This window comes from Psammomys obesus, unplaced genomic scaffold (assembly GCF_907164565.1).
Source record: "Psammomys obesus unplaced genomic scaffold, mPsaObe1.curated_primary_1811, whole genome shotgun sequence".
Taxonomy (NCBI): Eukaryota; Metazoa; Chordata; class Mammalia; order Rodentia; family Muridae; genus Psammomys; species Psammomys obesus.
Genome location: NW_026596088.1, coordinates 5,357,746 through 5,383,557, shown reverse-complemented (window position 1 = coordinate 5,383,557; position 25,812 = coordinate 5,357,746). Strand labels below are relative to the sequence as shown.

General features: G+C 45.0%; 1 protein-coding gene across 2 annotated transcripts in view; it reads left to right on the top strand.

Moving 5' to 3' along the window:
- Window positions 1-25,812, top strand: part of Prkcb (protein kinase C beta) — a 322,945-nt gene that overhangs the window by 120,746 nt on the left and 176,387 nt on the right. For both annotated transcript variants that reach the window (XM_055627393.1, XM_055627392.1), the window contains exon 3: window positions 10,172-10,254. In XM_055627393.1, coding sequence (XP_055483368.1) covers window positions 10,172-10,254 — 83 coding nt within the window. The remainder of the gene's footprint in view (window positions 1-10,171; window positions 10,255-25,812) is intronic.

Sequence of the window (25,812 nt, the reverse complement as noted above, 5' to 3'; positions counted from 1 at the left end):
CATGCAGATAGTTGTTCTAGTGCTTTATTTAGGGAATAATGGCAGGAAACAAGTTTGCACAAGTTCAGGACAGATGCAGCCTTTTCCTCCCAAATATTTTTGATGGAATCGTCAGATATAGAACCCTTGCATATGGGTTGTACACATATAGACCTACATATGGACTTACATATGCAGAGGATGTTTCCACAAAGATCCAGAGTTTATCTAAGGATTGTATAAGGAGCCGGAATGAAGAGTTTCCTCCGGAAATGAAGCAAAACGATCATTTTTGAATTGGCAGTGTTCGAATTTTTTGAGCCCCACGCACGGTGCGCTCGTTTCAAAGAAATGCTCACTGCGTATGGAGAAGTCACCAGACAGGGCTGCGAGCAACCTCTGAACTTACTCGGCCTGTCAGTGTGGGGGCAGCCTCCTGCCCCCACACTCACACACAGCATCTAATCGTCCCCAGCCTCAACTGCGTCCTCTTGAGTCAGCTGTGATGCTTGCTTTCTGAGCATGAAGGTAACCACACGAGCCAACTTGTTGAATCATTCGTCATCCATCCATTCATTCATTCATTCATTCATTCATTCATTCATTCATTCATTCAGAATTGTATGATCCAGATACTCCTCTTCACAGCCACATGTGACATAGATGGTCTTTTTTCTATCCTATGCTTGGACAGGTATATTTGCTCCAGCTACATACGTGCCTGAGGTGGAGATGCTTGAGGTAGAATAAGCAGCTAAGGCGGAGTCTGTAAGCTGACAGCATGCAAACACATTAATCCTAATGTATTCGCTTCCATAAAGCTCAGCAAAAATCCTCTCAGGCATCTGCATTGCATGAACCAAGCAGTGTCCTTTAGAAAGTGTCTTGTATCCTTCAGTTCAGCCCAGCCTAGCCACACCCCAGGCTGCCTTCACTCAGCCAGAAGTCTGGCCTTTGCAAACATCTAAGCTTACAACTCTTACATCGAAGTAAGTAAGATGAGCAAACCATCACCAGTCCCGCTGGGATGCTGAGCGAATTGTCTTTGGTTAATGTGCTGTTTCTGATCCAGTCTGGCCTGCAGTCTGCTGCCTCAAGTACAGGCTCGTCTGCCATCTATTTCATTTGTAGACTGCAGTGGTAGGCTGCTTACTGTTGATATGTCGATGGTATATTGATAGATATATAAAATATACATAATATACATAATAGTGGCTGTCCTTGGCCTGGCAGAAATGTGAGGCAACAGAGAGGTAAAAGAGCTAGGCTGGACAGTAGTGCTACCATGGATGGGAGCCTGGCTAAATCCTTGTACTTTATTCCTGAGGCTGTTTCCATCCACTAAGACTTACACTGGGATCAGCCCAATACAAGAGCTTCTAGACCCCTGAGCTGTTAAGCACTAGAAATGTAGCTAGCACTTATATAATTGCCTTAGATTTGTATAGCCCCCCTCCCCCCCACTGTCGTTAGTTGCTGCCAGGTTGGACATCACAGATTTAGATGACAGCCAGCCAGCGGATGGTCAGGGGGCAGGAAAGTGATACCAAGGCTGGGTCATCAGAGGGTGAGTGTTCTACAAGTGCATGGGCTGTGTGGAGTGGGAGGACGTGTGTGGGAATGTTATTGACAACACTTGACCTTTCTTAGGCAGTGACTGTGTCCGCACACCGAGTCAAGATGAACTCAGCTAACCCTCATAGCAACTTTGTTATATGATTGTTGGACAATAATTTTGTACCCCAGGCTGCTGAGACAGAGCAATGTCAATGGACATCTTCAAGGTCACAAAGCTGCTAAGTCGTGGAACCTGGTCCCAGCCTGTACTCTGAAACGCTCCCCACACCCGCCGCCCCTGCTTCTGAAAGAAAGGAAACGATTCTCTCTTAAGAGTGTATTTTATTCTGTCCCCCTGCTGCTTCACATTCACACATGGCATCTCATTTGGATTTCTTGACAATTATGTGGCACCGCAGCCCTATCTCTTCTGCAGTTATGGAAACACTTGGCTCAGAGATGAGATATCAAGGCTGATGAAGCTCTGGGGAGCCCAGCCGAGGCTTTATTACCAAGCCTCAGCCTTTGAGTTACTGAGGGCAGCTAAGGTGGAGCCGGTGGGGAATGTGCAGGAGGATCTGGTGTAAAGGATGTTGCAAAGGAAGAATCAGTGGGGTTCAGTGAGTGACTGAATGGCGGGGGTGAGCAAAGCGGGGGAGGATTTCTTCTGGAACAGGGAGATGAATGACAAAGAGGAATGTGCCTGCACCGTACCAGCGGGGTGTGTGGGCTCCGAAGGAGCACAGATCGAGTTCCCAATAGAAGTGTGGCCAACCGCTAGCTGAATGACCTTGAGCAAATGACCAGTATCAGCCTCCCTGGGGAGAGAATGGAGATTCTTCTTCTCAGGGCTGCCATCGGGCCCAGGTTCAGATTAAGACTCAGGTTTCACTGACGCATATGTGAAAAGCAGACTCTCTGTGTTCATTCCTCCTTCCCTCCCTTCCCCCCCACTCCCAGACAGACATACACATTGCTATGTAGCCCTGGCTTGCCTCAGACTAGAAATTCTCCTGCTTCAGCCTTCCGGGCATTAGAATTCTAGGTATATTACCATCAGTGCTGCTGAGACCACATACTGGATGAACATGGGCCAGTCTGTTCCACTTCAGCTCTGGGGAAGAAAGAACCCCGCTTCATCTTGGGCTCTAGGGTTCATCTCTGACCCAGGAGAAAAGGGCAGTTTCTCCGAGACAAAATTAAGATTCTCAAGCAGAGTAAAACCTGTGCGCTGACGGCTGCAAGCCAGATGTCCCCTCCAACCAAGCCCTTGGAACTCGTGTTCATGTTTGAGCTTCTCGGTGGTATTACAAGAGCAGGTGCTATAACTACTTCCATTTTGGAAAAGGGAATTGAGGCTCAGAGAGGTACAAAAAGCACATTTTAGCCTTCGCCTTATGGTCAGCCAGTTGGAGGCTCAAGCAGAGATCCACCTGGTTCCTGAGATGTGGTCGGTGTCCTCTGCCATTGCTAGACTCCGCACTCGGGGCTGGCAGGCTTGGGACATCCTGAGAGAGGGAAGAGCCTAGGAAAGTACCCAGGGTTTCCCTACTTCTCCAACACTAGCTGCAGCTAGTGTTGGGAACATGGATGGAAATCCAGGCATGCTAATTTTATACCATGGACTCAGTGAGGACTGGATGGAAGAGAAAGATCAAAGTAAAAAAATATAAAATCGGCTTCCTCTGTGCTCTCCTGTATACTGAATGCATTGTGGTGCTTAGAACTGGGCATTAAGAGTGGAGTGGAATTGCAGTCTTGACACTCTCCTGGGACTGTTACCTCACAGAGGTCCCTTGGAAGTGTCTCTGCTTTAGCTATCTGGTGCATCAATCACATATTTCTAATTCTTAGCTACTATATTAGTTTCCTGGAGCCAGTGTAACAAATGCAAAGAAATACAGGTGCCTAAAATGGCATGAAGCGAGTGCCTTACGGCTCTAGAGAGCAAAACCTAAAAATGGACTTGTTACGACTAAAGTCAAGGTGTCAGCTGGTTGCCTTCCTCACGGGAGACTGGAGGGGACACTCTGTTCCTTGCTGCTTCCAACTGCTGTGGGCCACCCACATTCCTCGGTCACGTTCCTTCCCACAAGCACACGGCACCAACGTCTGCCTCCACCGTCACAGCTCATTCTCTGACTGACCCATTCCACCTCCCTCATAAAAGGACTCCTGTGGTTCCACTGAGCCCACTGCAATAAGTCAGCATGTTTTCCCTTTGCCAGGTCCTCAGATCAATCATATCTAAGGCCATTTTTCCCGGTAAGGTAACAGTCACAGCTCCGCAGGGTTGGGACCTAGGCATCTTACTGTGAAGCCTTGATGGCCTTTCATGTACAAGGGGAGTGTGGAGATGGGTGGAGCTTGAGACCCTGTCTCGCTGCTCTCTGAAGCTGAGTTGCAACATGTATGGCCTATATGTGTTCGGCCTACCTTTCCCCTGGCAGTCTTATCACGCACCTAGCCCAAAGGCATTTGTGTTTGGGACCTCACTGAATAATCTATACAAGTCTCTACACTGGGTTGAGGGGGTACTAGACTGTAGGCTTTCCAACCCCGGACAGCAAGGAGTAATTAAACACGGCGCGAAGCACATAGGAATTCTTGGCTTCTTCCAGCTACCTGTGTGGAAGTAGAACCTGGCGCGTTCAGCAGTTCTGAAAATGCCTCCTCTTTAAGAAAAGCTAGTCTGCCCCTGAATTTGCCAAACAGAAATGAGGGGGTGTTTATTTGTATCACAAAGCGATTTAGTTTGTTTCTTAAAATAGGCATCCCTAGTCCTCTTTAAAAGCATGTTTTAGTTAATGGGGAATTTGATTTGTGCAGCTTTGAAGAAAGAAACCACTTAACGGAGTTACCTGCATGCAAACTCTTCAGCTTCCAAGGTCTGTCCCCAACAGTTGGAAGAGGACAGGCCATTTGAGTCACCTGGCTATTGGTTCCTCCTCCTAGGGCTGGATTATTTATGTTTGTGCTAACTGAAAGGCTGCCCAAAGAGACCTTACCCATGGTGGAATGTGGAAGAACCACTCAGGAGTCATCCCTTCCATGATGGGATGACTAGTGTTTGCAGCAAACACTAGGAAACTTCTAGATGATGTGCTATTTATTCCAGATGCCCCAACAGAATAGATAAAGGTGAAGAAAGCCCTGACTCATACTTTGGAAGTTTTGAAAAAGGGTTCTGGAGTAAAATTACTACTTGAAAATGGAATAAACTTTCCTAATTCATTCTGGGTCAAGGAAGAAATTTAGACCTTAATGATGAACCACTTAGAAGCTTAATAATGACACTAAATGTAAAACATAAACACAGCCAAAACTGTACTTAAAAGAATAGTTTTGAGACTGAAAAAAATTTTCAATTTTTAATGAAGAAGAATGGGAATAAATTAACTGCATGGTACGTCCAAGCAGTATCTCAAGCTGTGCATGATAGGCGCTGGTACTCATTGGTTATTTGAGGTTTAGATGGCACAGTTCTGAGGGTGGACAATGCCTCCATGATATGGGAACTGCTTTTCTCACTGCTATCTTTCAAAGCGGAAACAGAGCACGGGGAGACCAGATAATTTTCCATACATTCTAGTTTCAAATGACAAACAGGAGCCCCAAAGCCAGCCACCAGCGTCCAGAACTCCTGTGTATAAATATTAGTACAGATGCAGTCACCAGGGAAAGCAGAAGCAGTTTTAGTGGAGAAAAGCCTGGCAGAACTGATGACCACGGTCTTCTTTGTGGTGGTAGGGTACTAACACAGAAAACGCAGCAAACAAAGATACTAACAGAGAAAGCTGGGCCTGGTGGCACAGGCTGTAATCCTAGCTACTCAGGACATTAAGGCAGGAAGATGACAAGTTCAAGGCCTGGCCAGGCAGCATAGTGAAAAACTGTCTCAAAATAAAAAGGTGCTGGGGCCATGTTTCAGTTGAGAAGCTGCTTGCTGCATAAGCGTGAGGGCTTGATTTCAGATCGCCAGCACCTATGAGAGAGCAGGGCATGGTTGACCATATCTGGAACCGCAGCACCAGAGAAAGGCGGTGGTGCCTAGAGCATGGTAGCCCCTAGCCTAGCAGAATCAGTGAGTTACACGCTCGGTGAGAGACCCTCTCTTAAAAGTTAACTGACTACCTGACTAACCAAACAACCAACCATTTAACTAACCAACTAACTCACTAAGGTGGAGAGCTACTGAGGAAGATACTCAACATTGACTGCTGCTCTCCACAAGCCTGTGAATGCATGTGCACAACACACACAGCACACACACACACATGCATGCAAACATGCACACACGGGAACACACACGGACAGACACACCACAAACACGTAAAAAGGTAGATAGATCCATTGTATGGTAGTCATCTAGCATGCAAGTGGCCCCTGTGTTTCATCCTATTACTAAAAACAACAACAACAAGAAACATTACAAATAAAATGATAGACAACAAAGGCAAGCCTGTTGGGAAAATATGAATACTCCTAACAATATGGCTTGAGAGACAGACACGAGGGTTAATGTCAAGCCATATAAGATGGTACATTGTAAACATGTTGGCAATTTCCAAGGAGAACACAAACTAAAAGTCATTCTGAGGAGTCATGAAGAGCATCTTTGGTGGTTGTAAGGAACTCCTAGGAGACGGGACAGAGAGGTGATACTGGCTGGAGAGGACAGCTATCAGCCTTTTATTTCCTGGTGTTCTGACAGTCCTAGATGCAGAAATCCAATAAGGTCAGGGAAGGGGCACATATGTGAGAAAGGAGAAAAGAAAAATATGATTGCTTGGGATAATACAATTTTCTAGTTCTGAAGGCAACTAAAACCCTACATCAACGATTATGAGTTTTAAAAGGCTACAAAATCCTCACTGTGGGATTACATTACTCTCCTTTATGTAAACAGCAACTAGTTGGAAAACACAACGGAAAAAAGCGCATTAGAACAGGGGCCCCTCAGACAGTCCACTGTAAGAACCACATGGGGACAACATGGAGAGAATGAAAGGCTCTCTGGGAGATGGGAAGCAAGATTTTAAACAAGGCTGCAATCAATTCTTGGAGTTCAACGTGTGTAAAAGTGTCAATTATCTTGAATTTTAATTTTGAAAATGTAAGGCCAGTTCAATGAAAGTCCCAATTATTTTATTTTATTTTTGGAGGATGGGGATTGACTTAACGTTACTCTAATACAATCCCCATTGGTATTTTCAAAACCTTGATAAACTGCTTCTGAACTTCACTTGGAAGTATAAATCCACAGCAATAGCTAAGAATACGCTGAAAAAAAAATAATGAGGGCGGACTCACAGGGCTGGGGCACAGCAGGCTATAAAGCCCCTGTAATTACCCCCTCCCCATTGCCGTACTTTACCACAGATCAGGGGACAAAGTTAAAAGGCCTGAAGACAGGCTCAGCATATGTAATCATTGAACAGTTAATAAACTTGGCATTGGAAATCCAGGCAGAAGGAGAGAATTATTCAATCAGGGCTGCTGGGACAACAGGGTACCTATGGGACAGGGAGGTTAGAGTCCCAGTGATGACTAGATTGCAAATAAAAAACAATTACAGATGGATTAAAGAGCTTAAAGTAGAAATGGCATCAAATGCAGGTTTTAAAATATCCTCCCATGTATGGCTTGGGAGATGGAGTCCCCAGTTGGCTGTCTGTCCGAGCGAAGATGCAATACTTTCTTTATATGAGTTTTCCTTACACAGTTTTGAAAGCTGTACTTCGCTTTTTTAAAAATCTTATTCTATCCTTGATTGTTTGGTTTTGGTTTTGTTAATATTTCTAGTGTTTGGGTCTTACACATGCTGGGGAGAGTACTCTGCCACTGAGTGGCATCCCAATCTTAATTCTTTTCATTTATTTATTTATTTTTATTTTATGTGCATTGGTGTTTTGCCTGGATGTATGTTTATGGGTATCAGATCTTGGAGTTACACAGTTGTGAGCTGCCATGTGGGTGCTGGGAATTGAACCTGGGTCCTCTGGAAGAGCAGTTAGTGCTCTTGACCGCTGAGCCATCTCTCCAGCCCCCAATCTTAATTCTTAAACCAATGCATTATCATAGTATGTGTGTGTGTGTGTATGTTGTATGTGTGTTTTTGTGTTGTTTGTATGTGTGTTGTGTGAATGTGTGTGTTTGTGGTATGTGTATATGTGTGTGTGTGTGTACCATAGCATCCATCTGAAGGTCAGAGGACAAATCTCAGGATTTAGTTCTCTCCTACTGGGGTTTCCGGGATTAAGCTGAGATTGTCAGGCTCATCCATCAAGTGCTTGTTCCTGCTGAGCCATCTCACCAGCCATCCCCATCTGAATTGTTAACACATTTAAACTAGTCTTACATGCATTCACCAGTGTGCACACTCTCCCCGGGGAACACATTCAAGCCTGTAGTCCCTCCCTCATGTCCTGGTGTTTTGTAACTTAGCCTCTCTCTGTCTGTATCAGTCTCTGTCTTAAAATTGTATTTTACAGAAGAATGAAACATGTATAAAAGAAGACAGATTGGCATTAAATCATCATGTGTCCGCCAGGATGGCTTAATGATGAGTCATAATGATCAAATTTCTTTTTTTTCCTCTTCTTTTTTTTTTTTTTCCAATCTATCACCCTCCTAAGCATACCGAATTACTTTGAGTTGAATTATTGTATCCATAAAGCTTTTAGGTTGTAGCCCTCAAAGATAAAGCCACTGTTATAATAACCACCATGCCACTGTCGTACCAAGGGTATTTGTTCTCCAATATGAATAAGAATAATTGCCTAACATTATAAAGGCCAAGCAAATAGATCTATTTTCCTGAGCGTCTTGGTGGATTTTTAGTATTGCCAGTTTATTCAAATTAGGACTCAGATGACACAGGCATAATGCCTGTACTCAATATGTTTCTTACATTCCTTTGGATGCAAGTTGCTCCTCTTACTTTCTCCTTACCTTTTTCTTCCCTTGTTTCTTACTTGTTGGAGACTCCATGTTGGATTTTCTGTGCAGCAGCTGGTGTTCTGGGGACTCCCAAGAGGGGTTAGTGACTGCCTCCAGGCAACTCAACCTAACAGGCTCCTGGCATTTGTACTCTCCGTGAGTCTGTAGTAGAACTCCTAAGACTCTCCCACGACAAATGTTCACAGATGCTGTGCACTCAGTAGCTACTGATGACAGGTCCACACAATCACATCTCTGTGAGGAGCTTGACATTTTCTGCTCTGTTGAACACGTGCTTAAGAAAGCTCTGAGCTGGTCCCTAATGTAGTCTATCCTCTAGGAGGCCAGGAGTCTAGAGGATGTAGAAGTCCTGGGAAACAAAACAGCAAAACGTCTGTTTCGTTATGTATATACTTACTGGCTGCCCCTTTCTCAAACTGCTGTAACCCTCAGATAGTGAAGCCATATCTCGGATGCACTGAACTCCCAGTGTTTCAAATGTACGTTTCTGTGCATTTGGTTGCAAACTGCAGGCAGTGTTGTAGCCTCATTGTCCTCCTTCCACCTTCACACTCCCTCCTCCTTTCCCCTCCCCCTTCTCTCACACTCCCCCGTTTTCCTCCACCTCCTCATTCTGTTCCTTCTCTTCCTCCTCATCTTTCCTCTCCTCCCTCTCCACCTCTTTCGTCTGCTCTCCCTTTCATCTCCCCCTTTCCTCTTCCTGTTGCTCCCCCCTCCTCTTCATCCCAGAGTTTCCAAAAGGCTAGGCCGGCTCTCCGCTTCGAGCGCCACCCCCAGCACCACCCCCAGCCTGTAGCCTGTTTCTTCTACTCCTACACGGACTTGACACTGATCTGGTGAGAGGATCACGCCTCTGCCGTTCTTGCTTAGTGATCCTCCACACCCTTCCTGTTCTAATCATCCCTCCAGGCAGGAGTCTAATGCTTAAAGACACATATTTCTTATGCATTATGGACCTAAATATCATCAAAGTACTTCATCTGGTCCTTGATCTAAACAAACAAACAAACAAACAAACAAACAAACAAAAACAGCACCCTATTTCCAAACCAACAAAAGACTGGTCACTCTAAGTAATCTTCAAGAGGCTGTAACTTGGAGTCTATGTGTGCTTAGCACACTAGCTAAATTAAATTTTCCTGTGTGTACAAGTGTGTGTGGTGAGTATGTGTGTATGCTTGGTTGGTATATGCATGAGTGCAGATGGGGGCAGGTAGAGGTGAGTGCGTGCATGTGTGTGTATGTGCGTGTACGTGTGCGCTTACATGTGGAAGCTCAAAGTTGACCTATAGCCTCAGCTGCTCTCCACCTTCTTTATTGTCTCTGAATCTGGAGCTAGCCAGTTCCAGCTGGTCTAGCTAGCTAGACTCTAGAGATGTCCTGTCTCTGCCTCGTGTGGCCTGCTGGGGTGCCAGCGGCCACCTTGCAGGCCAGGTGAGGTCTGCAGATCAAACAGCAGTTTTCACAATCATGCGCCAAGTACTTTATCCACTAAGCTCTCTTCCAACTCCTCTACTTAACTTGGACTTCTAATGCCTGTGCAAGATGACATGTCAGTGGGCCCAACAGAGGGCATGAGATATGAGCTGATGTTATTTTGCATGATTTCTTTAAATGGAGCAACCTAATGGCTTTTTCCTCTTTTTTTTCTCCCCTGTTCTTTCTTTTGCAGTCTGCTGCTTTGTTGTCCACAAGCGCTGCCATGAATTTGTCACATTCTCCTGCCCTGGCGCGGACAAGGGCCCAGCCTCTGATGTGAGTACCCGGCGGTAGACTGTGAACCCTCCTGGTTCACAGTCACTTTGATAGGTTTGCTTTCAGTGGGGGGAAAGTGAAGAGAAAGTGTGGCCGGGCAGGAAACCACGGGCTATGATCTTGCTTAGGGACTTTACCTTGCCAGTGGGGCCTAGAGCTCAATGGATGAGGCCCACTCATTAGTGTTCTCCTAAGAGGGAAGCTTTTCTATACATTCTCTAGTCCTTTGCTGGGAGGTCTTAACATCAGGGTCCCTGGATCAGAAGAATAGGGCTTGTTCCTGCTGTTATTCGTTCTAAAGTATTAATTGGATGCAGCAGAACACACTGTAACCCTACATTCAGAAAGCTGGGAGTTGTGAGTTACAGGTAGGCCTGGGCTACTCTGTGGGATCCTGTTTCAAAAACCAAACCAAACAAACAACCACAGAATGACTATTGCCGATGTTGGGACAGGAGATGTTTGTAGGTTAGACAGATGAGTATTTTTCTTTGACTTGTTCTATATTTCAGAATGGACTAAGACATTCAGTGATACTTTTGTACTTGTGGTCTGAATATAAAAATTCCTATCTAAGGAGAGTTATTTAGGTTAAGTAAAGATACATTGAGTTAAAGACAATAGTAAGTCAATGACAAGATGAGTGATATGAGAATAAGGCAAAATGTTTGGTTTAAATGCGTCTGGAATTTGGGGTATTTGTTGGTTTTTCTACCCAACAGCAATTCTTAGCCGTAACCTCCTTCCTTCCTTCTGACAGAGGCCACCACTAATTCTAGGTGGTGGAAATGCCTGATACTTGTATGGCAAGTCAAAAATGTGTCAACGAAACTCTTGGCAGTCTCCTTCTCTACCTCTTGGCTCAGTATTCCTGTGTTTGATTTATTTTTAGGAAGATTTTTCTATTATGAGAACATGATGGCTGTGGCCCCTTCCTTTTCTCTTTAATCGGCACAGGCACTCCAGTGACCATAGACTGCAGTGGCCAGAAGGATGGGCTGTGCCGATTGGCAAGCTCTGTGCCAATGGCACAGAGTGCCATTGGCAATCACGTGCTGTGATGGTCTGAATGTTTCGTTTCTTCCCAAATTCATGTGGAAATTCTAACCCTCAGGTGATGGTAGTAGAGGTAAGACTTTTAGGAAGTGATCAGCTCATGAATGATGAGCCTCCAGGAATGGATGGCTTCTACGCCTCTAGTAAGAGGACTAGACAGATGCCTCATCTCCTCCATCGTGTGAGATATACCAAGACAATAGCAATGCAAGCAGAAATGGGCTCTCACTAGACACTGGGTTTGCCATTCCCAAGACCTTGGACTTCTTGGCTTCTAAAACCATGAGAAATAAATTTTTGTGATTTAAAAGTCACTTCTTTTAGTTTGGTAGCCCAAAGAGACTCACATAGGAAGTTTTGTGCCAAGAATGGTTCTAGAAGAATAGAATTTCAGACTCTGGGATTTCTGGAATCAAGGCAGGATTCAGGTGCTTGTAAGGATTCTCAAAATTAGCATCAGTGCATGCTGTCTTCCTGATGGCCCAGATCCTGTCACTCAGTGGTGGCAGTTAGAGCGGTCCATTCACAATTACTCCTAATGACTCATCTGCAAACATGTGGGGTCTTTTCTCCAAGACATTGTCCACTGAGAGCCTAGAAACCTTGACTCTTCAGGAAGAAATTCTTCCACACAGAAACACTAATGGTTTTGCTTTAGCTTCCTCTGCCTCTGATCCAGTAAACCAAGACAGGAATAATAGATACTGCTGGATTAAGAAGGGGATCCATCCTATTGGAGGGGAAAGGAAAAGCCTGCCTCTTAGGGCACTGCCAAGACTTGTGGTTCAGGTCTACAGAAAATTCTAGTAGCCTAACCTAGACAGGATTACATGGCCTATACCCTTCAGGAATGAAGGCTTCGATCACTATATCTAGAACCACTATCAGCTGAGGTATTTGATTGACAGCAGAGGGAAAAAGAGATGAGTAGGAGATAATTACAAGCAAGAACTACCTATAACCTTGCAACCAGCTCTAGAAAGGAAGACTGTAGTTATCATGTGTAATTTGTTATGAATACATTTTATGTGTAAATGCACCTCTACTGAATAAGTACCCATTTTCTTTCTCCACTTAGTCTTTTGTCATGTAATATTGGATGTATTGACTTCATGTCAGTACTTAAATTGTTAATATTTACATCTTACTACTTAAATACAGAGTATTTAAGAGAAGAATAGTCAAGTCTCAAGGACCTTACCTCACTCTCCAGGGAAGACACGAGCATGTTTGTAGTTAATTCAGATCTAATGGTATCAAGTGGAATTATGGTTTTATTGTTATTTATTTTGAAATCAATTAAAATACAGAGAGGTAAATACCAAGTTCAGAAAGGATGGGCTTACAATAGTTGAATTTTCAAGTATCAACTTGCCTGGTTAAGGGATGCCCCGAGAGCAGGTAAAACAATTTCTAAATGAGTCTTTGAGGGGATTTCCAGAAGAGCTTAGTAAGTTCAGGTCATCAGTATGGATGGGCAGCATTTAGTCTGTTGAAGACCCAGGCAAAAGGTGAATTCGCTCTGTTTAAACCAGGACATCTATATTTCTTCTGCCCCTCAAGATCAAAGCTCTCAGGCCTGAGACCTTCAGATTTGGTTCAGGATGTACACTATGGGTTCTTCTGTTTCTCCGGCCTTTGAACGTGGCTTTGATGGAAAGGTGCTGCTGGCCCTCTTCATTCTCCAGTTTATAGATGACAGATCATGGGATATCTCATCCTACATCATCATGTAAGCCGAATTAAACAACCAATCTATATTTATAGCTACTTCTCTCCTCTTGGCTCAGTTTATCTGGAGAACCCTAATGCACGTATGTACTCCTGAGATGAGACTTTGTATGCTCATCCCGTGGTTGAAGAGTGGGGATAGAGGACCTCTTAGAGAAACCCTAGGAAAGCAGTATTGTGCATTGCTTAAAACTGTAGACTGTAGACTAGAATGTAGATTCAGCCCTCCTAGACAAAAACTCATATAACCTTGGGATGGTCATCTTAAATATCTTAAATTCTTCTGCTAAGAAATGGGTAAAATGATAGCCATTACCCTATAGTATTGTTATGAGTGTCAAATGCATAATTATCTATTAAAAAAAAACCCTAAAACGGTGTTTGGTACAAATCTTTATATAGATGATAATGATAATGGTGATAATGATGACGACAGTGGTGAGGATGACAATGACAATGATGACGACAACAATGACTACTCCAGTGTGTGTGGGTGGGAAGCAAGAACAGACCAAGCAAGTCTAGAGAATGAGCAGGCTTTCTATTGACCATCTGGCAGTCTTTCCCTAGGAGTGTGAAAGCCTCAGAGGTAGCAGAAGGAGCAACCCTTCTCTGTATGAATGGAGGAATGCAGCCATTCCCTGCTTTAGGCATGGGGAGAGCAGAAACTGCTCCCTACAGTCTCCATGCATAGGATTTGGCAGCCTGACTGCACTGACTTTCTAGATGCTATTCTGAGAAGGTCTGTTGGCAGCAAGAATGATGAATTGGTCCAGACTCCTGAACTGGCTTGACTCGGTTCATTGACCTTTTTCTGCCTGTGGTTGGAGGCTTGATTAAAGACCTGGACACACCTGCTTGTCCACCTGGATAGGCTGTCTTTGGCTGCTTCTGGCGCTCACACAGGTCTAGAGGAGTGCCCTTTCCTCCTCTGTGACCTTGAAATACCAAGTATTCAACAATCTTATGAAGCAGAAATGTGTGGTTTGTCTAGGGAAAAGAATGTGCAAGGCGTTCTCTGCTGTTCCAAGTACCACCTAAGCTGGGCTATATTCTGGACATCATTATAGGCTTACACTTGTGTGACATTTCTCTACAGATGCAATCACATCTTTATGAGGGGATTTTATGAGCTAACCACCGTGCCAGTGAACCTAGCTACTGATATTCAATATTAATGAGACTAGATAATATACAGCACTCATTACTGGAAGGCCTCAAAACATGGAAGAGTTCATGAATGGTGTCTCTGCTCTTCCGTGGGCCTCTCTCTCCTTCTTTTCCTAATATTACAGTTTTTTAATTGATTTTTTTAATTAAAATTTTTCTTTTTCGAGACAGAGTTTCTCCGTGTAGCCGTGGCCGTCCTGGACTCACTTTGTAGACCAGGCTGGCCTCAAACTCACAGAGATCCTCCTGCCTCTGCCTCCTGAGTTCTGGGGTTACAGGTGTGTGCCACCTCGCCCAGCTATTTTAAATTTTTATAAAGACATTTTGATCATATTCTTGTCCCTCCCTAAATTCTTCCCAGATTCTAACCACCAAACTGCATTTTCTTCCCCCCCCAAAAAAAAGAAAAAAAACAAAACAAAACAAAAAAACCAAACAAACAAATTAACGACAATGTCTCTTTCTCATTCTTAGTCTCATCAGGTTGAAAACTATCATTCTTCTCTCTGGAGTCTCTTAGAGTTAATTCTCTGGAGCTGCCATAGCTTTGCTTTGAGACAGTGTTAGATTACAAAGCACCCTGAATATGCACCATGCTCACTGTCTCCAAGGTCTTAAAACAAGAAAGGGAGAAAATATCATTGAAGGATGGGACTAGCGTGAGTCTGGTGACCTATTCGCCCTGGGGTCCCTACCTGTGCTTGTGGGTATCTGGTGGGTTGACTGGTGGCTAGGCACTTCAGGATGAGCCTACTCATGTGCCTGGCAGTGACGAGGTTGCTGGTCCAGGTTCCTTGGTTTTCCTTTGTGTGTCCTCACCCTTCGTTCTCTGGCTAGTTTTGGTTCGTTCTATGGTTGTTTCAGGATTTCAGGAATACCGAGGGCATTAAAAGTCTGTTGTGTTTGATTATGTCCCACCAAACAAAGATCATCCCATGCCCAAGGCCAGGCTTGAGTGGTCAAAAACAGACTTGACTGTGTCATTATCCTGCAGCACTTCCTCTGTACCCGGGGAGCCACTGTAGGCCAGAACTATCAAGTTTTGTTGTGTTTAAAAAAGGGGTAGATGCCCTCATTGAAAGAATGCATGCCACCCATTCCCTGTTCCAGGTCCCCAGCTGATTTGGCCCTTGCTAGCTACAAATAAGTCGTGTGGCAGTCCATTGATCACAACAGTGGTAGCTAAGAATCTATACTTGGGAATCAGAAATATCTGAATTTGGGGCCTGACTCTATCCAGATTCTCATTAGGGAAATTTGGGTATATCCTCTTACTTTTCTGTGTCTTAGTTTCTTTACATAAAACAGGATATTAGAACTAACCACATAGGCTTATAGACATACTTTTTAAACATATTGAATATGGAAAAGGACCAAGAGAGACAAATGGGTTAACAGCAAAAGCATTACAAAGCCCTTGCTTGTAAGTTCTTCACAGAGTGTGTGGTGAGTCCTGTGATACAGTAGCTGAGGATCTTTCTTTCTACAGTGCCTGTTCTACTCTGGGAATCCTCCAGATTCCCTGGTCAAGAACTATCAGCCCGATATAATTACATTTCCATCTTCATTATTTTATATAAAAGCTCAGATTCTGTGACACAATGCTGAGAATTCGGTCTTTGCAGCCAGGAAGCACCGGTGTCAGATTCTGACTCTGGCACTTATTGCCCCTGTGACCTTGGGAAAATAATTCAATTTCTATAACGTTTAGTTCAGGTTTTTAAAGTAGGGAAGATAATATCTAAATCCTAAGGGATAGGTGTCATAGTACTCAATAAGAAAATTGCTTGGACCACATCTAAGATAGGCTCAGGCCCAAAGCAATACTCAATAAATGCTTTAGAAATTATTATTAATATTTAGAGGTGTCTCTGCTGCTCAGGAATGAATGCAGGCCACCCTCTGACCTGCCAAAAAATAATGGCTAATAAAAATAGCACTAAGTATCGAACTGGGGCCCTGGGCCAGGCAGTTCAGAAGTAGAAAAGCATTCCCTAGATGGTTTGTCAATATTTTATGGTCTCAGAAGTAGTTTGTGATTTGAAAATGATGAAATCTAATCCTTTTGCCCTAAAGATGACAATTCTAGTAATCCTTGCTGAGGGGTTATTTAAGGATAGGTGTATCTATTTAGCTAGGATGACATTCATTGCATCAGTATTTATAGCGATTGGAATTTGGAAATGACTCAAGTAACTACTGATGAATGCTTATGTAAGAGAAATCTACCACATCCTCATAATGGAATCCTGGCCAGCAATTATGTATCAGTGTCTGGGGTGACAGAGCTGGTATAGATCTTGGCTGAGCCCGTTCTTACACGGGTTCGTATGCCTTTCAGAACGAATCAAAATGCATACCCAAAGTTTGCACGCCATTATATGTAAACTATATTTTAATCAAGCCATGCCTATTAAATGTTGGTGTAGGAATAGTGTCATTATTTATCTCTTTTAAAAAGCCGGTAATTAACTTTAGAAGCGTGTGAGGCATCACAAACATGAAGGTGTTGTGATGATATAGTATTTAAAATATCGTTTACAGTATTTTAGACACGCACCATTTACTATTAAACATGTAATACTCAATATACAATACGAAGTATTCGATACACATGAAAACCAAAGGCTGTGTTTCTTAAACATATAATTTGGTGGTGGCTGTGAACTCTGCTCACTGGCCATAGTGGCACATGCCCAAGATCTCATCACTGGGTACTGCATCATCACTGAGGCAGGAGGGTGGCAAGTTCAAGGCCAACATGGGCTACGTAGTGAGACCCCATCTAAAAAAAAAAAAATCTGCCTACTTTCTTCCTCCAGTTTTTGCACACAGAACTCTGAAGGTCACTTGGGGATGCTCTGAGGCTGGCCCCTATAGTTGTTATTTTGGGGGGGGGTTGCTACTTCACCTCTAGCATAGACTCAGGCTCCCAGTTTGATTCAGTCAAGACTTAGCACCAGTGGAGTCTCAACTGCAACAGAAGTACTGTGAAGAGGCTCCTCGGTGCTCTTGATATCCTGCTATCTGGAAATGCTCGGTTCCCACAAATGAGAATCTCTTAACGTTCCTGATAATATTCTAATCATCCCTATGTCATAACCTCAGTTCACCCGTGGCTCTTGAGAGGGGCAAGGAAGTCTTGACTTTGCTAGGCTTGGTCCCATCCATTACATTATGAGTGGCAGGGAGGGAAAAGGCTTGCCTCTTTCTGTGTGGTAACGTCCAGTTTTCTAGCTCAGGAAAGCAACCTAACAGCTGCTCTCTTCTGAAAGCCTGCATTGCTCTACTTTACATAACATCAAGTTTGGGGGGGTGCATTTGCAGCTCACTACTGGCAAGGAGGCAACAGCTAGGGCTGAGACGTCACCTTTTGGCATCACCGTCACCTGTACCAGAACAGCCATGATACTCTCTCAATAGGGGCCACACAGCTTAACCAGTGTGATGACCTCTTCTCCTTCTCTCCACCCCACCGACTCTCATCTATCTATTATTTATCGACATCAGAAAGTACACCATCTTGCTAGAATCACGTCCTGTTTATATAACACTGCAGTCTATGGCTTCTGCATTCACAGCCAAAATACTTAGTAACCAAGTTGTGTGTTTCCCAAATGCCAAACGGATGCCTTAGAGGGGTGGTGGTGGTGTAGGTGTCTGGAGAATTGTCCTATCTAGGTCAAGTATCCAAAAGGTTGCTATCCATGCATGTTTTTCAGGAACTCTCAAGGGCAGGCATTAGATGCGAGACCAGCTGTGCAGGGTAAAGAGGAAGTTCAAACCTATCAAACTTGTTTCTGTATAATGTTTACCAACCCCCTGCCCAGTGGGGTGACTACGGTCATGCTCTACAGGATGGATTGACAGTAGCTACACATTTCTACTGTTGTGTCCCTAAGAAGCCGCACTCTGAGAACAGAGGCAGCAGAAAGAATCTGAGGCTAAGTCACCCTCCTCTCAGGAAAGAACCAATTAATCTGTAAGTCATCTAGCTAGTGTCCCCCAGTTTCCTGTAAATTGTAAGAGATTTAGAGATGTGGCGGAGAGAAACTAGATTCCTGCTCTCCGCATTTTGACCAGATTCTACATGAATCCATTTTTCTTTATAGATTTCTGTTTTTTAATTTCTTTTGGAGTCCATGGAACTGGGGTGGTGGTCTGTGGCCCCAGAGTTCTACAGAAGTTCTATTACTAGTTAGAGACATTGGGTCAAAACTGCCTTTACTTACCTGGAGTGCGGAGAATCCATTGGCTGGGATCTAGTGCACTTCCGAGTGTTGAAGGGAATCTTGAGCAGTGAGTGAGTCAGCTCTATCTGTGCTTGACTCTTGTGTCATTTTGGCCCTAAACTTCAAAATGGTCGCAAGATTTGAGGTTATTTAGTCAAGATGATGTTCCCTAACTAATAAGGCTTTGGCTTTTAAGGAATTCCCTCCAAGACGAGGAGCTGGAAAGCTTTCCAAGAGAATGGAGGGCTTGCTATGGAAAAAACAGAAGCAAGATGTCGAATGGAGCAAAAAATACCACGTACCTGCTGTAGCTTCTGGAAACTAGGCTGGAGAAATGGCTCAGTGCTTATAAGCACCTACTGCTGTGGCAGAGGACCCGAGTTCACTTCCCAGCACCCATATCAGGGAGCTCATTACCACCTGTAACTCCAGCTCTAGGGTATCTGATGCCCTCTTCTGGAGTTTTTCTCTGAATAGACACACACATGCGTGCGTACGTACATACATACATACATAAACACACACACACGCACACACACCTTTAAAAGAAAACAATTTCTAAATGCTACTTTTATTTTTTCCCTTTTTTCTTTATTTATTATCTTTAATTTTTTTTTTTTACTTTGTATCCCACCTGTAGCCCCCTCCCTCATGCCCCCCAGTCTCACTTTACCTTTCTCCTTTCCCCTATGCCTCTCCCCTAATCCACTGATAGGGGAGGTTCTCCTCCCCTACTATCTGACCCTAGCTTATCAGGTCTTATCAGGACTGGCTGCATCATCTTCCTCTGTGGCCTGATAAGGCTGCCCCCACTGGGGGAGGTGATCAAAGAGCCAGCCACTGAGTTCATGCCAGAGAAAGCCCCTGGTCCCCTTACTAGGAACCCCACTTGGAGACTGAGTCTATGGGCTACATCTGAGCAGGGGGTCTAGGTTCTCTCCATGCATGGTCCTTGGTTGGAGCATTGGTCTCTGCAGGCCCTCTGGGCCCAGATTATTTTGGCTCTGTTGGTCTCCTTGTGGAGCTCCTGTCCCCTCCAGGTCTTTCTATCTCCTCCTTCTTCCATAAGATTCCACGCACTCTGCCCAAGGTTTGGCTATGAGTCTCAGCATCTGCTTTGATACCCTGCTGGGTAGATTTATAGATACTACTTTAAAAAATTACATCCAGTGCCCAGGATTACCTAGGTAATCTGTTAAAAAGCCTGAGAATCTGGGTTATTGAATTATTCTCAAGGAATTCTGATGGGTAGCTAGGCAATATGAGAACAATACAGTGTTTCTAAGGCCGGACTGATTGGGTTTGACTTTCAGGTTTGCCTCTAACATGAGCTAGCTTCATAACCCTTCACCTCTGTTTCCTTTTCTGGAAAAGGAAGGAAAGAGTTCTGGCCTCAAGGGATGCAGGTGGGGATTAAGTGAGAAGAAGCCGGGAGGGAGCTTTCTCCCCACACCCTGCGTGCTGTGCATACAAAGTAAGATTTCCACCAATGCACCTTTGAAGTCTTAAGTAGCGCGTGTGCATCCTTATCTTGGGCATGACATGCATTCATTCTGCTACCCACAAAAGAGAAACCCAGAGCCCTCTCCCATGGTGTGCCTGGGAGCAGGACCTGAGAAAATGAGGGTATTGTGATGAGGCGTGAATGCAGTTTCTTTTGAATGTCAAGTGAACCATGCTAGTCTGCTCTGTGGGCTGTGGGCCGGCAGCCGCCTCCGTGGTGCAGAACAATCTCACCAAGGTCAGAGTGAACTCCTTCTACACACCTGTCGGTCCCTGACTGCCACAGAGACTGGGCTGCATGCTGGGGAGACAGGAGCAGGTCCATAGCTCTAGAGGAGCAAAGATGAGAAACCAGGTGTTTCTTCTGCTCTCTTAGAGCAAACCCTAGCTCATGAATAAATGATTTCAGCTTCTCCTGGTCAGGGTGGGAGTGGGGCCAGAGCAGAACTTGTCTCATAGCCTGATGAAGGCAATTTCCAGAAGCCTTTTTGCCTCTGAGCCTGACAGTCCAGGGAAAAGGGGAAGGAGAAACAAGTCACTTGGCCCTGGAGAGATCACTGGGCTCTGGAGGCATGAGACCTTATTTCTCATCTTTCTGTCTTTGATCTTCTGTGTCCCTGAGGATTCCCCACCTCAAGTGGTCCAGAATTCTGTCATTTAACAAATTAGGGGCTGGGAGATGGCTCAGTGGAGATGGGCCAGCGTGCTGTCTGAGTCCGGATCATTAGCACCCATGTAAAAAGCTGGGCGTGGCCATGTACACCCTACAACCCCAGTGCTGTTGAAGGGTGCAGACGGCAAGATCCCTGGAGCTTGTGCATCAGCCAGCCTCACGGAGAAGAAGGAAACGGGCAAGCTCCAGGATGAGTGAGAGAGCCCACCTTTTGGGCGTAAGGCGAGAGTGATGAAGCAGGACATCTAATGTCCTTCTTTGGCCTTCAGTGATAGGCAAGGGCACATGCACTCACCACACACACACACACACACACACACACACACACTAATATCAAAGAGCCAGAACTCATTGATATAATTCTAAGCATGTTACACACCATAACTCTTCATTCTCCATTATACATTAGAAAACAGGTTCTCATTTCTATCATCACATTTCATACATGAGAAAATAGAGATACTCATACACATTTCACACATGAGAAAATCGAGATGCTTGCCCGAGGGATTTATCCAGTGACACACGTGGCAGTGAGCAAGCCCACACTCAAGCCTAGGTCATCTGGCCCTCAGCCTTCTTACCTAGCATCCTATACTTCCTGGTATCCTGGACAAACCCAGTTAAAACAGCAGCCTGTTGCTTCAAGAATTTCCTTTTCACATGTACTACCAAGGCTGGTGATCCACAGTCTCAGGCCCTCTGGGTCCAGATACACTTGGCATGTCTCACTACTGGACAACAAGATTTACTCTCTGAAGAATTTAGAATTTGGACTCAAAGCTACCGGCTTTAGGCCGGTACCAGTCACATACTTCTGAAAACTATTTATACGTGAAAAGTATCAGGCTAGATGAATTCCCACACGGAGAACTTTTCTTTATATTCATGAGCCTCTTATGTTTCTTCTGGTCTCTACAGCTCCAACCCTATCCATCAAGCTAACCACTACCCAGGCAGCTAGTAGTTTGCCTGTTTTCCCCTAAGGCAGCTGTTTTATTTTGCAAAGAACATTTCATAGATTGAGTGTCTTACTAAAGCTGAGGTGTACAAGAAATTACTATTGACTGTGGACAACCTGTTGTGAAACAGGCCTCTAGAGCTTATTTGGCTGGCTTGATAGGCACTTTATGCCTATTGATTGTAGCTACTCACTTCTCTCTCAGCCTCTAGCAACCGGTCTTATACTCTTTGATCCTATGTATTTGACTGTTACAGATACTTCATACAAATGGGATCATGCAATACTAGTCCTTCAGTGGTTGGTCATTTCGCTTAGCATCGTGTCTTCAGAATTTACCTATGTTATACCTATCAAGTTGCAGAATTTTCTAATCTTTTATGGCCGAGAAATGTTTTACTATATGAACAAATCACAGTTTCTTTAGCCATGTTTTGATCACCAATGGACACTGACATTTTTCTGCTCCTTGACTATGGTGGCTAATGTTTCAGTGCAGTGAAAGTTTTGAGCTCTGCAAGATCTTAATTTCAGTTCTTTAAAAAAAAATTAATTTTATTTTATGTGTGGATATTTTGCCTGCATGTATAAATGTGCACTACCCATGTGGCTGGTGCCCACAGAGGTCAGAGAGGGCATCAGATTCCCTGCAGGTGGATTTACAGATGGTTATAAACCACCAGGCGTGTGCCGGAAGTCAAACCCAGGTTCTCTATAAGAGCAACAAGTGCTCTTAACCATTTCGCCATCTCTCCAGCTCCTTAATTTAAGTTCTTTTGTAGAAATACCCAGAACAAGGCTACTGGACCATATGGCTGTCCCATTTGTGTCTGTGTGCATGCACATACTTATGTGTATTTACACGTGAGAAACACGTGAGACACCTTCAGGTGTCATTCCTCTTCAGGCACAATCTGTCATGCCTGAGAGACAAGGTCTCTTGCTGGTCTAGGACTCACTGACTGGGCTAGGCTGTAGGCTGGCTGGCTAGCAAGTCATAGCCAGCCACCTTTTTGTACCTCCCAAGCACTGGGATTGCAAATGTGTGCCACCATGCCTTCTCCCTCTTTCTCTCTCTCTCTTATGTGTGTGTGTGTGTGTGTGTGTGTGTGTGTGTGTGTGTGTGTGTTCGAGCAGGTTCTGGGCATCAAACTTGGGTTGTTATGCTTGTGTGGGAAGCACTTCATGGCTGAACCATCTCCCCAGGCCTACAGCTGATGCCATTTTTAACGTTTTATTGGATCTCTTTGTGTGTTCGTGGGCTTTAGGCCTTGTTATACATTTCTCTGAGGAAAGTACACAAGTGACCAAGAAGCCTGTAGAAGATGCCCAAGTTTAAGCAATGAAAATGTCATGAGAAAATCCACTAATGTGCATATTAATTCAAACACCTGAAAGTGTAAAAGGTTCAGTGTTGTCGCCCGAGAAATGCCAATCAAAACAATGCTATGACGTCACTCCATACTCACAAGGATGAAAAAGATGAACAATACTTTAAACACTCCAAAGGCCCACAGGCGAGGATGTGGAGAAGCTGGAGTCCCTAAGCACTAGAGAGGGGAGTGGGAGATGGTGCAGCCACTTACAGACACGTCTCCGTGACTGAACTCTGTAAAACTGTGCAGCAGAGCTGTGCTGTGTCTGTCGGCTCTGCTCAAAGCCTTGTGTGAGACCACGTGACTTTGTAAGGATGTATGCTATTAATCAGAATGTCCAACTTCAAAGCCAGCAGGGGCCAGTCAGGAAAGTAAACGAGCCGAGTGTGATGGTAGGAGTGCCCTCCTGGCCCCTCACACCCTGCCTGGAAGCCAGCCGGCTGTCGCCTAGTTCTGTCCTTTACTCCAGGTCGTTGTAGAACCGTGCTCCAGATTTCCCAGCTTCCCCTTCCTGCAGTTAGATGGAATAAATGATTTGAGAATCGCCACTGTAGTGCTCTGCCTTATTTTTAAAATCAGGGTGTTATGTAGCCCGGGATGCTCTCAAATTCCCTGGTTAGCTGAAGGTGACCTTGAACTTTGAATCTTCCTGCTTCCACTTCCTGAGGGCTGGGGTTAGCAGGTGTCACCTCCACACTCAGTTTATGCGGTAGTGGGGCTTGAACCCAGGCCTTCGTGGCTGCTAGGCCAGCATTCTACCAGCTGAGCTACATCCCTTAGACTCATGATGGTGTAGTTTTTAAACATAGTCCTGGGCTGGAATCCTCCACAGACTTCTAGTTTACGACTTCTGCAGGTGGTGACTGTCAGCGGAGGATAGCTCAGGAAAAAAAAATGGGGACATGCAAACTCAGTCAAACTGGTCACTTTGGGGTGACGGAGAGAGGTCTGTGTTCTTTCCTTGCCGTTGCTGAGGTTTGAATGGCCTGGGCACCTTCATTTTCCTGATGCTGGCACACAGCAAGGTGACAGTGTCCCTGCTGTGGAAAGCGTCCTCCATGTGTCCAGTGGGTTCCGTAGGAGCATCCCTGTCCACTTGTTTCCTCTGTAGGCTCTGTGGGGAGGAATATTCATCACCCTGAGCTTGCCTTTGTCAGGGACAGCATGGCAACCTGCTAGAACTCACCTTCCCTTCCCGCACTCAGCCAATTGCCTACTTTCCTAATGAGACCCTTTTACGTACACCTTAAAATTTAGTCATACCTTTCTGTTGATCTATCCGTGTAGTTTTTGGCAGTGCCGGGAACTGAATCCAGAGTTTCAGACATTCTACCACTGAGCACCACCTCCATCCCAACTCCAATTGTGCATGTGGTGTATGCGCATACCTGTGTGTGTGTGGAGGCTGGGGGGTGTTAGAAGTCCTTCTCTGCCACCCCCCATCTTGTTCCTCTGCAGCAGGGTCCCTCATGGAACCTGGAGCCAGACCTCCTGGAGGTCAGGCACGGCCGAGTGTACCCAGAAACCACACTCCAGCTCCTTTGCAGGTGGAGTCACCTCATGGCTTGCATCTGGGTGGTCCCCGCTTAGTTGGGGAGGGGGTTTCAAACCGCATCCCTCAGCCGGAATACAGCAGCTGGGGAAGCTGGGTCAGGAGCAGAGGGGATGGGCATGCATGTTTTGTGGCAGTGGAAGATTTGTTTATAAAGTGAGATGGTTGTCTGCTTCAGTGTGACCGTTTCCTTAAACCGCTGTAGGCTTTGAGCAGTGCCTACACAGACAGGCCTCCCTGGGAGAAGGCGAGCACTCCAGAACAGCCTTGGCCTGAGGTCTGAACTACTAATAGGGGGAAACCCAGCAGCTCCTTTTGTCTTCTGAAGGAGGAACTGAGACCAGACTTTGGAAGTGACTTATTCAAGATCACCAGCGTCATTTGCATTAAACTAACCTGGGCTAGGTGTGTGTTCCATAGTGGTTAAAACACTGGAAACAATAAAACCGTGATTTCATGAGTCTTCACAGAACTAGAAAGCAAGAGCATTTGTTTATCACATGTAACCAACACATGGTGCTCACTGTGTGCCAGGCCCTGTGCTGGGCCCTGTGAACCCCGTGAGGAGTCTGCGCTGCTATTATTATCGTTTTTAAAATTTGGGGGAGAGCCAGCTGTGGTGGTGTGTGCCTGTAATCCCAGCACTCAGGGAGGCAGAGGCAGGCAGATCTCTGTGAGTTGGAGGCCAGCCTGGTCTACAAAGCGAGACCAGGACATCCAGGGCTACATAGAGAAACCCTTTCTTGAAAAACAAAAACCGAAAAACGAAACAAAACAAAAACCCGAAACAAAAATAAATGGGGAGAGGAGGCAATATCTCTGCACACAGCCCCACTACCCTGAATTTGCTATGTAGCCCAGGCTGGCTTCAAAGCCATATTTCCGCCTTAGCCTCTAGCGTGCACAAACCGTAGGCACGTGTCACCATGCCTAACTTTATCATGTCAACTTCAAAGGCGAGGAAATGGGAGCACAGAGACGTTAGGGAACCTGCTCCAGGTCACACAGCTGTTAAGTCATGGAGCTGGAAGTAAATCTCATGCCATTATGGTTCCTCACGATGGCTCATCGCTACATGGAACTAAGCCCAATGCCAGGCAGGAAGTCACTGGGCCAACTTCAGACATTAACGACAGAAAGGAGGTGGCATCTCATTCTTCATAATGTGGAAGCACCCTCGGAGCTGGACCTTCGTGGAAGTCGCTTAAAGGTGGGGCTAAAGTCGCTAGGTTAGTGTGGAACTTGCTCTGCCTGCTTAGCCTTCCAGAAGGACTATAATCCATGTATATAAGCCAGTGCTTCGT